The 17,302-nt window shown below is 40.1% G+C and overlaps 1 protein-coding gene across 4 annotated transcripts in view; it reads left to right on the top strand.

Annotated features, from left to right (window-relative positions):
- The first annotated feature begins 252 nt into the window (after positions 1–252).
- Positions 253–17,302, top strand: part of DIAPH3 (diaphanous related formin 3) — a 245,621-nt gene continuing 228,571 nt past the window's right edge. For 3 of the 4 annotated variants that reach the window (XM_037376821.1, XM_037376820.1, XM_037376823.1), the window contains exons 1-2: positions 253–427; positions 11,989–12,021. In XM_037376821.1, the coding sequence (XP_037232718.1) occupies positions 272–427; positions 11,989–12,021 (189 nt within the window). In that variant the 5' untranslated portion in view covers positions 253–271. The remainder of the gene's footprint in view (positions 428–11,988; positions 12,022–17,302) is intronic. The other variant, XM_037376822.1, reaches the window with a different exon arrangement.

The following is a 17,302-nucleotide window of genomic DNA, read 5'->3' as shown; positions in this document are numbered from 1 at the left end:
GTGTCGCGGCCGGGGGCAGCCGCCACACACGGCCGCGCCGGGATTAGGGCTCTTCGCTAAATCCTTTGCTGCGCTGAGGCGGCGGCTTTAGCCCTGAGTCCCCCTCCTCCCCCCGCGGCGACCTGCCCGGCCGAGCCCAGCTAAGCCGCGCTAATCGCAGGCGCCCGGCTCGGCCAGGGCTGCCGGACCTGGGCCCATCGCGGGCAGCGGTCTGCCCTCGTCTTCCCTCCCCTTCCCCCCTCTTCTCCCCTCTCCTCTGCCGGGCGCCGCCATGGAGCCGCGGCAGCCGCGGCCTCGTTACCGCGCCCCGTCCTCACCGCCGGGTCGCGGCGGGTGGGAGAACAAGGGGCTCCGTCGGAAGGCCCCGCCGGGGACCGGGAGCACCGGCGGCTCGGAGGAGGCGGCGGATGGCAGGAAGCCCAAATTCGTAAGTACGAGTCGATCCCAGGCTGCCCCCGTCCCGGCTGGGACGGTTGCGGCGGGGCTGCCTAAGGTGTGGGCCTGTCTGCGGGGCGCCCCCCCTGCCGGGCCTGTGCCGGAGGGGCCCGGCGGTGCGGGGGGCCCGGTCGCCCGCCCGGGGCCGCACCGATCTGGGCTGCACCGACCCGGAGCCCCCTGAGAGACAGGGGGCCACGTGGGCGTACGTGGGCTACTAAACGGCGCCGTTGACTTCAGCTGGGCTTCAAAGAGCGAGCCAGCTTGCTCCAGCTCGCCGCTTCTCTGCGTGCCTGGAAGGACCTGGCTTCATTTTGCAGCAAGTTTTCACATCTGTCCTCTTATTCATAAAACTTTGTCTTACTCGCTGTTTGACAGCTGTATGTGTAAGGGATACAGAACACGCTTCTAGCTCTTAAATGATGTTACTTTGAATAGACCTGGATTTTTTTTTTTTTAGTTTTGGTAGTATAAAGTGTATTGTGGAAAACTGAGTCTTTGCTTTTAAGGGATATAGTAGTTCTCACTCCTAGCCCTGCTTTTACAAACTTTGGCTAGCACACCAAGAAACTGTGAAATTTGCAATGGCTAATCATTGTCCACAATGTGTCAGTAAGATGTGCTCTAACTAAAAAACACCCAGAAATGAACAGATACTGGTTGAACATCAGGACATTTTCAGGTATTAAAGCTTGGACAAACATATTCTACAGGTCTTGTATCCACCACATGCAGAGCAAATGCATCCCATGGTTATGTTTGTGATATACATGTTAGTGTTTGTTCAGCCAGCTCTGAGCCTACCTGCTCTAAGCTTTATTATGTGCTTGGAAAATAGATACTATAACATACAGTAAATTCTTGATTCTAAGGCATCTTTGTGCAATATTCAGTACTTGAGTGTCTGGCAGTTGAGTGCGGGTTCAAAAAAGTTAGTTTGGTATCACTTACCGGCTGTAGGTTGGCCTAACCTATTCTAGAAGGTCATAACTTGCTCCTTGACATCCTGTTTCCTGGGATCCTGTTCATATTGTGGCTGCACAAACAGATTGCTGTTTGAACCAACCCCTTGTGCTTATTTTTGCATGTTACTAGAATGGGCATATAGGAAAATGTGACCAAGAGCTGTTTGCTTGTCTTCATAAATGTCTGTATCTACTGGGGGTCCGTGCATTTTAGTCATGCAGGTGACACGGCTGGACATGCTTTTGTCTGCCCCATCTGAAAAGTTGGATAGTGTTACTGGTGTATGACTTGATGGCTGGATTATTCCAGTGGTGACTGGGAGACATGGATTTGTGTGTGTTTGAGACCGACAAGAGTGCTGAGTCAAGAGGTTTTACTTACTATTGATATTGTAACTGCTGATTTTTTTATGCAGATAAGGTATGCAATAATCTTTTTCCCCTAGTTGTGTTAAAACAGAAACAGGGTGTTGCCATCATGTTCATTTTTTTTTTTTCCTGACCATGTGTTAAAATAGAAATACAATAATTTATAGGGAGCACAACCCTGCCAGATATGTGATGCCATTAAGATTTTTCTTAGATGAAGTCTGATTGGTTTTTCAGTGAAAGGAGGCCTTCTCTTTCGTGGAGAGGAGCTTGTTTGGTACATGTGTACACCTCTCAGACTAGGCAAGAGTGGTTTTGAGCATGTGTGGATGTGGGCATCAGTTGACTGGCTTTTTGAGGTCAGTGTTGATTTTTGAGTCAGCTACAGAAAGTAAAGGCAGTTGAATTTGGGTATCAACTTAGCTTTGTAGGGAATAGGATCATCATGTAGATGTTTGTGGTGGTTTTTTTTGTTTTTTTTTTTTTCATTTTCCTATCCCTGTTCCCCCTGCCCAGGTTCTGAAACTCTTTAACCAAGGATGACAGAGAATATCCTTAATTTATGAGAATGCCTTGCCAAACTGCAGCTTTCGAAAACATTTGACGTTAAATAGTAGCCCTGTTTCTCTTTTTTAAGTAGTGTGGTAAAGCAAAGATTTTTGCGCTGGGGTGTTGATAGGTGATTGAAGAATGATAGTTCTCCAAACCTGGATTGCTTTCTAGGTATGCCATTAGCTCGCTGAGTGACCTTGTTAACGAAAACCGTAACAAGGAAAACTCTCCAACGCAAATGATAGTTTAGAAAGCTGACATTGGTTTATTACAGCCCTAGGTTCACGGGGGATTTTTCCTCCTAACATGCACACCAAGTTACTCAAGGGTACACATTATATACCTTACATACTCATTTTCATTCCCGTGTAAGGTTTGGTTACAAGTTTCCCTCTTCTAATACAAATTGTTACACATCCTCAGATAGCACTGCTGAAGTTTTTAACTAATGAAGCATGCTCCCCAAGTAGGGGTTTGCCTTCTTTCTGGGGGCTGTTTGAGTTTGGGGGTCATGATCTCCCATTACCACAATTACCTTTGTCCTACTTTCAACTAATTTTCTGTGGGTTGATACACCTTATCAGCTTGTCTCCTCTTGCAGCCAGAATTTTCTCACTTGGAGGCTTCTTTCTGCATAATGTATGTAACAGTGTTCTTTTCACCATCCGTTCTTTGTTTCCCAAGGATGACTCGCGTGCTTAGAAGTCCTTTCATTCATTGGTTTTGATGACTTGAGAAGGTGGGTCAGCTTGACCTAAACTTTGTCCACGTATTTGTTTAACATATAGTTAAACACTAAATTAGAGCTCCATAACTCGGGTGATTAGGCAACAACCTTAAGAAGAATCAGAAGTGAATATTTCTTGAATAGAATTTAGGATTTTGTCTCTGTCTTAATGTAAACTGCTGTGAGTGGTATAGTTTACAGGTGTGATCTGTGGATTTTAGTGGTTACTCTAGAGCAGCAGGCAGCTCCATGCCATGAAACCTAAGGAGCTTCTGTATGTACTAGACTGCAGCTCAAATCTGTGGCTTGTCCTGGCTAATAGTTTTTGTTGAGAAACATACACAGTACAGGCAGAATTACTTCAGTAGTTGTAGATACTGACCAGCTTCTTTGATTGGGGTAGTTCACTTGAAGGGTAGGATGTTACACTTTTCATTCTGTTGCTTCCTAAATTTCTACCCTAAGATACTGCAACACAGAATATTTATCACTCGGCTATTAAATCTGAAGTTGGTAAACTCTCCTTCCTGTCTTCTTCCTGTTATCTTACAAGACTGGTTTGGTTTTTTTGAGAGCGAGATGGTATATCTTCCCTCAGAAAATGGGGGGATGGATTGAGTGCACCCTCAGTAAGTTTGCAGACAACTCCAAGTTGGGTGGGAGTCTTGATCTGCTGGAGGGCAGGAAGGCTCTGCAGAGGGATCAGGATAGGCTGGACCATCGGCCAAGGTCAATTGTATGACGTTCAACAAGGAGAAGTGCTGGGTCCTGCACTTGGGTCACAGCAACCCCATGCAATGTTGCAGGCTTGGGGAAATGGCTGGGAAGTTGCTTGGCTAGAAAAAGACCTGGGGGTGCTGGTTGATGGCTGGCTGAACATAAGCCAGCAGGGTGGCCAGGAGGGCCAACAGCATCCTGGCTTGTATCTGAAATGGTGTGGCCAGCAGGACTAGGGAAGTGATTGTCCTCCTGGACTCAGCACTGGTGAGGTCGAACCTCAAATACTGCGTTCAGTTTTGTGCCCCCTCACTGCAAGATGCACAGCAGTGTGTCCAGAGAAGGGTGCTGCAGCGTGTCCAGAGACGGGCAATGAAGCTGGTGAAGGGTCTGGAGTACAAGTCATATGAGGAGTGGCTGAGGGAACTGGGGTTGTTTAGCGTGGAGAGAAGGAAGCTCAAGGAAGACCTTACTGTTCTTTGCAACTACGTGAAAGGTTGTAGTGAGGTGGATGTAGGTCTCTTCTCCCAGATAACTAGCGAAAGGGTAAGTGGAAACAGTCCCAAGTTGTGCCAGGGACGGTTTAGACCTGATATTAGGAATAATTTCTTCACTGAAAAAGGTGGTGAAGCCTTGGAACAGGCTCCCCAGGGAAGTGGTCAAGTCCCTGTCCCTGGAGGTATTTTTAAGATGTGTGGATGTGGTGCTCTAAGGACATGTTTTTAGTGGTGGACTTGACAGCGTTAGGTTACGGTTGGACTTCATGATATTAAAAGTCTTTTCCAACCCAAATGATTCTATTCTGTCTGTGTTGAGTTGTTTGCATCTAAGTCTTACTGTACTAAATGTTGAATATAATTTTGTTACTTCAGTTAGTTTTGTGTCAGAATACATAAAACTTCCCTCACCCCTTTGAATTCTCTGCAATCCAGTCTTAGATATAGGTTGTAGCCTTTTCTGTGCCTGGGTTACTTGCAGTGCCATACTTCATGTCACCTGAGTTGTTTCTGATCTTTTGTATGTTTCTCAAATGTAGATGAATCTGTCTGTTATATTCAGTGAACTCAAGTCATCCAGATTGTATTAGTTTAATTTTCCTCAGTGTGGAAGGCCTGAAAAGAAGTTGCAGATTGGACCCTTCCAATCAATGCGACATACTGATCTGTCACAGCAGATAAGCTAATCTGAAAGATCGCTTGATTCCCTGACAGACCTCGAGGTGAAATTGGATTGCCGGTTGTCAAAGTTGACATCGTTAATATGTACCCTCTTTTTTAATTTTCTTTTTTTTTTTTTTAATCTTCCAGATAAAATTCTTGTTTAGCAGGAGGAAAATCTCTCTTTAAAACCTAGTTCATTTGGAGGGAGGAGGAAGAGTCTTTGGGCTAAACAGTTGTAGTGGTTGATTCCAATCAAATTTCATCTTGAAGTACTGCCTTTCAGAGTAAACTAACTTCTTAGATGACGTGAATGAGTCGTAAGCCTCCGTTCCCTCTGTTCTTTTACAGAATTGTTAAAAACTTTTTTTTCTTTTTTTTTTTTTTTTTTTTTTTTTTTTTAATAAAGAGTGATGGTTAATTTTGAAGGATATACCAGCTTGACTTTGTTTAGCATGTCCAAGGTTTTGGAAGAGTGGAACCCTTAAAAGGGTGAAAGATATTCTATGGTACTGTGGTACTTCAGTTTATTGAAAGCTCTTACCTTCACCCTTGAGGTTTAGGACTTGGTAAAAAGAGGAAATGAATTGAAGGATGGCAGAGGTGATACCTGTTTTCTATGTGTACATTGACTGGGCAAGAAACTTTTGAAATCTGCTCATGGTGGTGGTGGGTGTTGTAAAAAGCTGTTGTTTGCCACTTCCTCTCCTTGGGGGGGGGGTGTGTGTATGTGTTGGTTTTTTTTGTTTTGTTTTTGTTTTTTTTTTTCTCCTTAGAAATATTTGGATATTATGTAAGTGAGTGGTAGAATATGTGATTTTTAATTGCACTTCACTGAGAGTACATCTTGTAGATGCTAGTCCTCAAAAGATCAACTCCAAATTCTAGCTCAAGGTAAAGGTGTTTCTGTTAATTTCAGTATACTATGACCTGTCTTCAGTGACTTTCACATTATGGTTTTGATTAAATTCTTTATGAAATGTATGAGTCAAGGAAGCTTTCTTGTTTGCATCTATCTGTTAAAAATAGATAAATTAACATTTGCATTTAACAGTGTCTGTAAATCAAAGAAACATGTAGTTAAGAGCAAAAGCACTTCCATTTCTCTGGCATAGAGTAGAAAGGTAAGATCGATCTGTGTCAATATCTTTAATTACAAAGTGACTGAATTATTGCTGCAGTTATGCTGCAGTGTAAGACCTTGAATTTAAATTAGCGTTTTAAAGAAATGATTGTTGAACAGATGTTACCTAAAACACTTTATTGCAGCTTTGTAAAACTGTGAATTCCTCATGCTGTTATTTTTGTTGGCATGAATTAACACTGTGGGTTATGATATTAAATTTTAGTGCTCTGTTCTGGCACTTTGTTATATAATCTTACCTGTAAGCACCAATTTTGAGTTTAACTCGTCAATGTCTAAATAATATCGCTGTGTAGAAACTGTCATGTTAAGATAATTTTGCCCCGATTGCTTTTCAGACTGCTTTCCAAGCAACAGAAAGTGTGTGATAAAGCCATTAAATAAATGCTGAAGTAGTATATTGGAAATTAAAAGTAGGTAATTCTGTGGGGTTATGCAGCAGTTTCCAAATTGCGCTTACAGATGGAGATAGCAAAATTACTGAGGAAATATGACAAAGGAGATCCTAAAGTAAGAGCATTCACTGTAGTCATCCAAGTCACATCTCCTCCAAGTCTACAGGTTTCCTTGTAATCCCTGCTTTTGTCTTCTGGTTGTGTTTCTGCTAGAGAAAAGCCTTTGGGGAAAAAACAGCTAGTGTTGAATCTTTTTGGTGATAGAATTAATGGTAGTGTGTGATGAGTTCTTTCTCGTTTTCTAATTTAAAAAGGTACAGAGGAGATTATGTGTTTATATGTACATCCTTAGTTTTCATTTATCTGGTTTCAGCATTCAGGCTGAAGTTGGCCAGTTTTTCTAAAACTCACTGCATCTTGCTTAAAACTACCCTTTTTTCTTTTTTTTTCTTTTTTTTTTTTTTCTTTTTTTTTGTTTTCTTATAGCTCTAAGATCTTAATATATCAAAGGCACTGCATATGTATGTGGTGGTTTGGAGAGTGTGTTATATGTGGTTTTGTTGCTTTGTTTTCTTCTGCAAAGGAGATAAAAATGGAGACCCCCAAGAGGATTTAGATACCAGGCTGTGGGATTTTTTAGTTTTTGTAAATGGAAGCACTTCAGTGTGGTGGAGAACGTGGAGGACATTCATGCTGAAATTCTTTTTTAGCTTCCTGTGATCCTGTTACTTCGCATGCCTAAAACTCCTTTCATATCGGGAGTGTATGGCTGGGTACTTGTCTCTGTCCTGATTCTAGTTATGATCAACAAATCAGACTTTGTCTGCCTCTCTGGCATACCAACGATGTCCATCCCTACCAGGCATGGTCTGAGTTCATATACCAAACATGCTGGTTTGATTCCGAAAGTCAGACAAGCAATGTCACTCTGTGTTTATGTGATAGTGAAAAGAGTACTTGCAGAGAATTTAGATGCAGCCATTTTGCTAGAGTGCCAAAACTTTTTTAGATGATACAGGCTATACCCTATATTGTACTAGGGTATTGTTCATTGTGCCCAAGTCACACTGAGTTGTGGTGCTGGTGGAAAAAATGCTGAAGTCATGAGACCAGAACCCCATGTGAGAAGGTGACATTCTGCTGAATTCTGGTCCTGTTTGCTGGGACTACTTGTACCACTTTTAGATAGAATTAGGTTTATCAATGTGCATATGCAAAGATAGAGAAATGAATATAATGACGTAAAAGACCCAACTAGTACTGTTGATCGAATTAAGTGGCATTTCTCATTTCTTTGTTTTATTTCACTCTGTCTACTGGGAATGGACTGGGGTAATTACGTAGACAATGACTCAACCTGTTAAACTCTGTCTTGCAGATTAACTTTCAATATATGCTACTGTTCGTATATGCAACATAAAACCATCATCTTGTGTATGACAATAAGGCTTTGTACTGTGAATATGTATGAAGCCAAATAGCATTTGGCTTACTTTCCCTAGCTGAGTGGTGCAGAAGTTGCATCACATGTGGCTTCATAATATATGACCTTTTCAAGAGACACAGTACTCTTTCTGTTTTGTGAGTTTGTTTTTGTTGCTGTGCATGTGTTGTGAACCTCAGTTGTTGTGTTCTGTTGTACCTTGCGGTGTCTAAGGCTGTCAGTATCTTCAACGTTTTTGAGATCCGGCCTTTTGACAGCTTATCAAGAAAACTGTAAAATACACTGAATGTATGTTTAGGTCCTGTGTCCAATGAAATCAGCTATTTATCAGTATGCTTGAGGGATGTAATCTTCAATAAGAGTTAATTCTATTTCAGATTGCTTGCTTTCTTCAAAAATTATACATCTATACACTTCTTTTTAATTGTGACTTAGCTTTAACTAAACTGCTTCTACTGAATTGCAAAACAAAATGTCATCTTCCTCTGTGTCCCAGACTAAAAACTAAGCTACCCTGGAGAATGTAACTTCAAAATGTTAGCTGTTTATAAATATGTTTCTATAGCTGAAGACTAAGTAATGGTGATACTTCTGCTTTTCCAACTGTATATGCTACTGATAAATCTGGACTTCGGAAGTATCCTAATTAACTCCTTAATCTCTTCATGGTTTTGTATCTCTTTGACTAGAAAACTGGATACTGATGTACTTAAAAACAAATGAAGGATATTTTAAATATTGAGTATCTACTTTCTACATGATAAACAGACTAGAGCAGGGGTCCTCAAACTTTTTAAACAGAGGGCCGGTGCGCGGATGAAGTGGCAGGCAGTCATCTGCAGCTGCTTGGTTTCCCCCCCCAACCCCCGGCAGGGGTGGGGGGGGTGGGGACGGGAGGGTCTGTAAATACCGGGGGCCGGATTGAGGACCCTGGGGGGCTGTATCTGGACCGCGGGCCATAGTTTGAGGACCCCTGGACTAGAGGAATACTCGTATGTAGCTCCTCTGTTCTCAAAGCAATAATTTTGTTAGTCTGAAGTAGTTCATAGAAGACACAGAATAGAATATTAGTGTTTTAATCCATTGCAAAGCAGTATTCTGTAAGATTATATAATGTTTTTAGCAGTAACAGAATACTACAGGAATATTACTTAACCCAGATATATTTACTTGCAGCCCTATGTTTAAGTCTACCTGTTCACTTGAGCAGAATGTCTTACTAATGTGGACTGATATATCCAGGCCTGAAAATAAAAGTATGTTCCTGTGGTATTAACACGCTCCAACTTATACCTAACTGTGGTCTAGTTATTTTTTCCCCTCATTAGAAATGTGTTTGTCTTGTTTGTTTGGCCTGGCAAGAATGAAAATATGCTCCTGTCCTTCAGTCACAGCACCCATCTAATGCTGTTAAAAGACCCATTATGGTAAAATTTACTTATTTCTTGTGTTGGTATTTTTCTTTTTTTAAAGATTACCTGCAGTGTTCCACATATCTGTATCCTTGAGTACTGCATAAGACCAGGAAAGCTGGCAACTGTTTTACATTGCACAGCCTTGCCAGAAGATAAGGACTTGGTGAGGGAGAAGGGAAAAAGTTCTCATGTTTTAACCGCTCTTCTGACTGAGAGATATTATAACATAAAATTCCTGGAGTAAGTCTTTTGAGATGTCTTACTGCAAGTCAGATAGCCCTTTAATATTAGAGTGTGAAAAGATCTGAACATTAATTGTAGTCTGATTGAAGTTTCTCCTCCTTTATAAAGAAATCTCCAAATATGTCACCAGTGTTAATAGATGAGTGCTGTTTAAGTAGGTTCACTTCCTTGTAGCAGACCCCACAACATTGTCTGAAAGGGGTCGTCTTATGCTGGTGTTTTTAGACTCCCATACTGTAGGTAGCCAGTAAGATGAAGACTTAAAAGACTTACATCTTATATAGAGTTTTTTTGTACTATTATGGTGTTCTTAATTGGTTGTGTGGTATTTCCCCCCCAATTAGTCAGATGACCTGGGTCATTGAGGTGCTCTGATATACAGAATGAGGAACTTTTCACCCTTTACCACAGTAAATTCCCTTGCTGAATTTCACAGGTTAATTGAAAGGTACAACACTGGCTTGAACTATCCCATTAACTTTTGCCTTTTTCAAAGAACAAAGCCAGAATCTGAAAAATATTGCCTTGACTCCATGGATGATGTTGGTGTCTTGTACAGAGCAGTTGCGGAACACCCAGCTTCTGTTCCTAAGTGGAAGTGAACCTGATGTTGTGCTTCCTGTGTCTGTGCTGTGGCATGCGCATGCGTTTGACATGAGTCTTGAAGTTCCACATCAAAGCATGTAATACAGAACATTTTCATTCTAATCAGATTACTCTGTCTCTTGCCACGTTAGAGGAGCTTCACAGTGGTATCTGCACATTGCTTAAGGTGTAATGATTTAAGTCATGTGTTTGAAAAAGGAATAAATTTTTATGTTCTTTGCTACTAAGTTGCAGTGTAAGACCATATGCTTGTTTTTTCTCCTGCAGCTTTGATCATTTAAGGATAGAGGTACTACACCAACAACTTGCTAAATGTGAAGTTGTGAGCTCTTGCAAATGACAGAAACTAACACTCATGCTGTCTTTGTAGCTATTTAGCAGAATGCGAAGAACATGTCATAAAACCTAGCTCCACAGCTGTGTGGGACTACTCCTGCAGCAAAACACCAATGGGAATACTGGGATACAGATTTTCAGTCTCCTGACTGGACTGAAATATTTTCATTTTGTTGTTGTTAAGCTATTTATTAAAAATTCTCATCTATTAGAACATGGAATGGGATTGTCATAAAAGTTCAGTACTGACCTAGCTTCTTTTTTTTCTTTTTTTGAATTTTTGATGGTAGCACTTACACTATGTCACTGTTTTCCTCACATGTCACTGAGTGTTTTCCTTACATGTCACTTACTGTTTTTTAATTTCATAGCCATTCATCAGATGCTTCTTCCTCAGTTTTTTTGACAAAATTCAGAGTAGACCTGTCATGGGGTAACATTTTACTTAACACAAATTGTTCTTCAATTCTGAGGGTCAAGCCAGGAAAGATGTCATAAGTAATGATGCCTAAGTGTTGTTGACTTGGTGAAGACAAAGTAAGAGTTTCCAAATCTGATTAATTTGGATATAGTCATTGACAATCGCTGTGGCTGCTGCTAAGCTTTGTATACTAGGCAGTGAGAGGAGTCTAAGAAATAGAAGAATTCATCTCACTAAGTATGTGACTTCACATTCTTCCCATTTCCCTGTCAAGTCTGTTCTCAGCCTCTTCATAAAAATGATAAATGGGATCTCTGCAATGCTGACTCATCACCACTGTTCTTCAGTGCTGCTCTTTGGTTTTGTGCAAGAGCTGTGTGTCTTAGTGCTTGCAGTGTTTGTAAATGTGCCATGGAGAGCAGAAGAGTTGGTTCAGTAACTGTTGTTTCACACAGCAAGTGATCATCTATAGAATTTTGGAATCATTAATAATAAATGCTTATGTCAGTTTCTACTCATGACTTCATGCTCTGCTTCTTCACATAGAGGGTAGTCAACAGTCTTGATTGTTGGAATGTTGCAACTTGGCGGCTAGTTTGAACTGCTGGGGAACTCCATGTTCTTCTATTGATTTTAGAATCTGGATCGATTCCTTGATGGTTTGCTCCCAGACATTTTGAGAAGACACAAGTATAGTAGCTGAATTACGAACATGTCTTCTTTTGTAGTATATTTAGCTATAAAATATAATAAACCACAACTCATTTCAAACTGTGCTTGATTTATATTTTTCTGCTATTATTCTGCCGAAGGATAAGATTACAGGTTTGTTTGGTTGGGTTTTTTTATCTACACTGTACTCCCTGTGTAACTTGCTGTGTATTGTAAGCCAGCAAAGTACAGCTTGCCAAGACATTTATTACTTCAAGTGGCATGATTCAACACAGTTTAACTCGCATCTTATTTTGAATAACAGCAACTATAACTGAGACTTGCTTTTTTTTTGTTTGTTTTTTTTTACTGCACAATTGTGACATAACTGGTTTCCTGTTTGATTTACAGCACTTAAATATCAAGACATTGACAGATGATGTGGTAAGACAACTTAAGTTTTGCTTTGGCTGTGCTAAGCTAATAACCTTATTGCTAATGCAATACAAATAACCTTATTAATACAAAAACTGTCTTAATTGTGAAGTTAATTTAGTTCATTAGCAAAGTCTCACTAAACTGTTAATTATCTGTAACAGTGGGAGAAGCAAAAATCTATGGTTGGCTTTGAAGTATGCTCTAATCATGGCTAAATGAGCTTGACAGGTAATTGTGTCAATTTACATGCAATATAGTTAAGATATCTGATCATGTGTTTAATGCTAAAGTTACTTAGGCTGCATGGCTAGCTTAAAATGCTATGTTTAACAAACTAACAGCTGCTTGTAATAATTATTAATGGGTTGAAACAATGTTAGGTATATTCAGTGTCATGGGAACACTTTTCAGAACTTTGTCTCTTGAACAGCTGATGAGTTTCTGTATCACAAAGCAGATTTTTTTTTTCTTGCTGTTGAAGTTACCTATTTCATTGTCTGTACTATTCTTTTGTAGGTAAGGATAGTTTTTCTTAAAGTGGATCATTTTACAAGGTCCTTGAATTTACCTAGGAAGTAGGCATCTAAAGATCAGCTGTAAAGACTTCAGTGCTGTACAGAGTTCTTGCTGAAGTACATTTGTGTGTGAGTGCTTAAGTGTAGAGAGTTTTATGCTGGACAGCATGCAACACACTTGTGCTAAGAAACACTGCTGTTTCCTAGCTTAGGAACCAAAGGTCTGGTTATTCTTGATTAGGTATGTGAAGTTAGTAGCGTTGAGCATAATGCCTCCACTTATCATTCCTAGATTGACTTAAATCACCTGTTGCTATTTCTTTAGCAGAATTTCATGGGCTGGAAATGGTTATTAAAAAAATTGAGTCTGATGGGTTGATAATACAACCTTCATTCTATAAGCTTTATCTCGGAGAGCTGAGGAAATGTTCACAGTTCTATCAAAGCAAAAGTATTTTTTGGTAACCAGAACTTAATTTTGGTCGTGTTATGTAAGGGTGTAGCCGTTTGTGTGCTGTGGTGTGTATGTTTGGTGGGTGTGGTTTGTTGTGTTTTTTTTTTGTTTTGGTTTTTTTTTTGTTTTTTTTTTTTTTTGTTAAAGAGGCTAGCTCACTGCCTTATTGCAGTTGTCCTTTCCTTAGCCTATTGGACTTGTCTAACTTGTAACGGTAGCCACTATAAGTCAGTAGGTTTATTGCATTTACTTCCAAAAATACTGAAATAAATTGATGCAACTCATATTCTCCTGTGTGTTCCCCATCCACCAAGAATAATTGTTTCAAATGAAGACATGGGCTTTGTCCAACTTGAATTCTCCTTCTTTCCTGAGTAGTTAATGTTCTACTGATTCTTTGTCGTGTGTTAATATCAGTGTCATGATTTAATGTCAGCTGGTAACTAAGTGCCGCTCAGCCACTGGCTCATTCCACCCTCACCCAGAGGGATGGGGAGGAGAATCAGAAAGGAATGTAAAACTTGAGGGTTTAGATAAGAACAATTTAACAGATAAAGCAAAAGCTGTGCATGCAGGCAAAGCAAAACAAGGAATTCATTCACTGCTTCCCATGGGCAGGCAGGTGTTTGGCCATCCCCAGGAAAGCCGGGCTCCATCATGCATAACGGTTACTTGGGAAGATAAATGCCATGATGCCAGATGTCCCCCCCTTCCTTCTTCTTCCCCCAGTTAATATACTCAGCATGACATCATATGGTATGGAATACCTCTTTGGCTAGTTCAAGTCACCTGTCCTGGCTGTGTCCCCTCCCAATTTCCCGTGTCCCTCCAGCCCTCTCGCTGGCAGGGCCCAAAAAACTGAAAAGTCCTTGACTGAGTATAAACATGACCCAGCAACAACCACAAACATTGGTGTCCTGCCAACATTGTTCTCACATCAAATCCAAAACACAGCACTGCCCCAGCTACTAAGAGTAAAATTAACTCTATCCCAGCTGAAACCAGGACAATCAGGGTGTTACAGTAGGCTTTCATGACTGAGCTGTTGACTTCTTTTACTAAAATGACCAGCAAAATGTCTGGGAGATTGAGATGTGCCATAGTATTTGAGCAGATTTTCCAGATGTGAAATTGTGTTTACTGAGTATATAAATAGGGGGCAGTCAAAAACATGTGAACTTGAAAATTGAAGGTGGCAGTACTTTTTGTCCTACAGATCTGTAAGGCAAAGTGAGAAAGACACCTAGAGGAAGAGCCAAGCTATAAGCAATACTGTTGCCTTTATGCCGTCAGCCAGGAAATGAAGATTTCATACCTGTAGTATTTCACATCAGAACTCTACTGAAAAATTGTGCTTAGTGATCATCAGTGTCTCGATGGTCCATATATATATGTATATGTATGTGTGTGCTTCTTCATGAGAATGGGAGCAGGGAGAGGGAGAAAGAAGACTGCAGTACTTCTAGACTGCAGTTCAGGCTAAAATGTAACAATTCTGTAATCCTGTCTCTTCATCATGAGGTATCAGAAGTTGTGATACCTCATTTATGGCAAACAACACCTTTCATGTAGTCGGGACTTTTCTCTGACACTGGGTTGCCTACTTTTTTAGAATAAAGATTTTCCTGTAGTGCAGTGACATCCTCTAGTTGTATATATGCCCTTAACTTACCTTGGGTGGAAGTTTTGGTGTTCACCTGATGAAGAAGACAAAGAGCCAAGCCAATTGTTACAATGTAACTTTTTGATCTGGAGCCTTCAGGTTAATTTTCATCACTAGGAATATCCTGGAGTTTTGCACAGGGATTTGGGATGGCTACAGAGGACAATATTTTACTGGTTTTGTCTTATGAAATCAGTGTAGGTTGATGTGGTTTGTACAGCTCAAGAAACAGAATTCTGTGAAGAGTTACAGTAGTGGTTCTTATTCTTGTTTCAGGGGCATCAAATCTGTTTGCCTCAGCCCTAACGTGAGAGGATTTTGCATGACTTGATTTATATGCTTTACATGTTCCAGACATCACTGTTCTTTGTGCTAAACCAAAGCACAGGAGTCACAGAGCTAGTGCCAGAAATGTCAAATCCACATGGTGTGCTGCAGCTGTTGAGTTGATATGTTAACTTGTATCCAGATTGATGTAGTTTATGTGTAATCTGGTAAGCCCTGTCTCCAAGAATGAAAAAAGAAAGGAAAAGCCAAGGAATCAAAGGCTGTGATGGACAAAGGAACTTTAGCCCATTGTATCTACACAGTCCAGTGTATCTTCTACAGCAAAGCCGCTGTACTGTGCTACTGTTTACCTTGAAAAAGGATAGCTTTGTTGTTAATTCTTGTAAGATTTTTTTTTTGTTACTTTAGCTAATGTTTCAGCTATAAACTAATTTTGCTGTTGTTGTGAAAGTGGGCCTCTCATATCCTGAATAAATGTAACTAATTCTTCCATCTGCTATCTGTTAATTTGGTACAGCTGCTATTTTTTTCTAAATGCTGGGATCCAAACACCACAGTAAATACAGTCTAAGCAGTATTTATAAAGAAATATAGCTTATATTTATAGTGTTTGTGTACTTAACAAAATTTAGGTCGCTCAGCCAGTGATGAGATGTTTGATTAGGTCTACCACTTCGAATATGGTTAGCATCCCTTTCCAGATCAAATCCTCCGGGCTAGATATGGGACAGTGTGCATGGTAACTTAACTTCAGAGATCTAGAAGATGTTGCACAGAAGCTTTTGCTCCAAATATGGGCAATAGGAAACACACTTTATATGCAAAGTAAAAAATACATTTTTAGTCCCATTTTATGTATCTAATCTGTATATAATACACAGCTGTTTAGTCAAGTTGCATTGATACCAGCATTCGTAGTACAAATTATCTCAGTGAAAGTCACATTAAACTCTGTTGGAAGCTGTTCTCCAAAAACCTCCTAGTACTTATTCTTTTTTTTTTCTTTTTCTTTTTTTTTTTTTTTTTCTTTTTTTTCTGGCATTGTGCTTACTGTTCTGTTTTCTGTTTGGGTCTGAGGGCTTCAATCTGGATATGGGGAAGAAAGGTAAAACCCAGATAATGTAATATTCTGTCCTTGATGTAGTAGCCTCTGCTGCTAGATAATTTCCCTTATTCCCCACCCACTTCCTCTCTGTGTTTTTACGTAAGACCAGCCATGCTAGTCAATTCAGCTTCATTTGTTGGTTCCCAGAACATTCAGAAAATTGAGGTGTTAGCAGCATTCTTCGGAAAGTTACTGTTATCTCCTGTGTTGTTCTAGGAGTTATCATCTGTAAACTGTTAATCACCTTCCACCTAAACTGTTCAGTTAAGTGGAAACTGAGTGTAAGCACCACAGTTTTGAGAGTTAAAACAATAACTTGAAGTAAAATATAATCGAGAATCTATTGTGGTATTTGGTTTTTACATTTGGTTCAAATTCAGCAACATAAAGCAATTAAAACTCTGCTTTTAAATAGAGCATCTGTGTTTATAAGAATGATACTGACAAGGTGTCCTGCATGTGTCAGTTTTGTGTTAAATGTGAACAGCCTCAAAGATGGATAGCCCTTTGAGAATTCACTTAGCTAGTCTTGTTCCCTCATTAGTGGCTGATGCTATCAGGTTGTTACGTGGATGTCCCATTCTCATCTGATAGGTTGTCCCCTGTTACTGAGAAATGCATTGAATGAAGGTTGGAGCAGAGCATTGGCAGAACTAGGGAATTCTTTCAGTGATCGTGATCATAGTTACACATGTATGTGGTAGATTTTATTTTTGAGGAGTTTATTAATATAGAGATAAATGATCTAATGTGTGAATTAAGAGGGGGAGGGGAGGGAGATGAGGGAGACAGGATGGCAGGGAAGTAATACCTTTCATTCCTGCATGCATAGCAGCTCTGTTAGGAGGTGATGTCTTGGTAAGCTGTTGAGCCAGTGGTTAGACTAGCAATAACTAATCCATTGATTCCTGCAATATCAAGTGTGTACATTCAATAGACATCATTGTTTTACAGAAGAATGGTATAAGAAATCTTCACTAAGATCAAAATGGGAGCATAAGTGTATGTACTTTTTAGGGATCTGATCAGAAGGTGTGATGAGCCAGAAGGTTTGTATTGTGGATCTCTTCGTAACTTTGATTTTCAGATCCATCGTGTGTGCATAAAATCACTTCCTTATTTTCTACGCTGTCAGTGTAGTGATAGAGCCTATGAAATAAGAACTAAATAAAACTTTGCCATTCATCCTGTGACTGTTGTTTCATTTTAGCTCTTACAGCTATTACTCTTGCTATCAGTGAATCAGATTCTGATACCCAATT

The sequence above is a fragment of the Falco rusticolus genome, chromosome 2 (genome assembly GCF_015220075.1).
Source record: "Falco rusticolus isolate bFalRus1 chromosome 2, bFalRus1.pri, whole genome shotgun sequence".
Classification (NCBI taxonomy): domain Eukaryota; kingdom Metazoa; phylum Chordata; class Aves; order Falconiformes; family Falconidae; genus Falco; species Falco rusticolus.
Note: the sequence above shows the minus strand (reverse complement) of the source record. Positions and strands in the feature narration are given on the sequence as shown.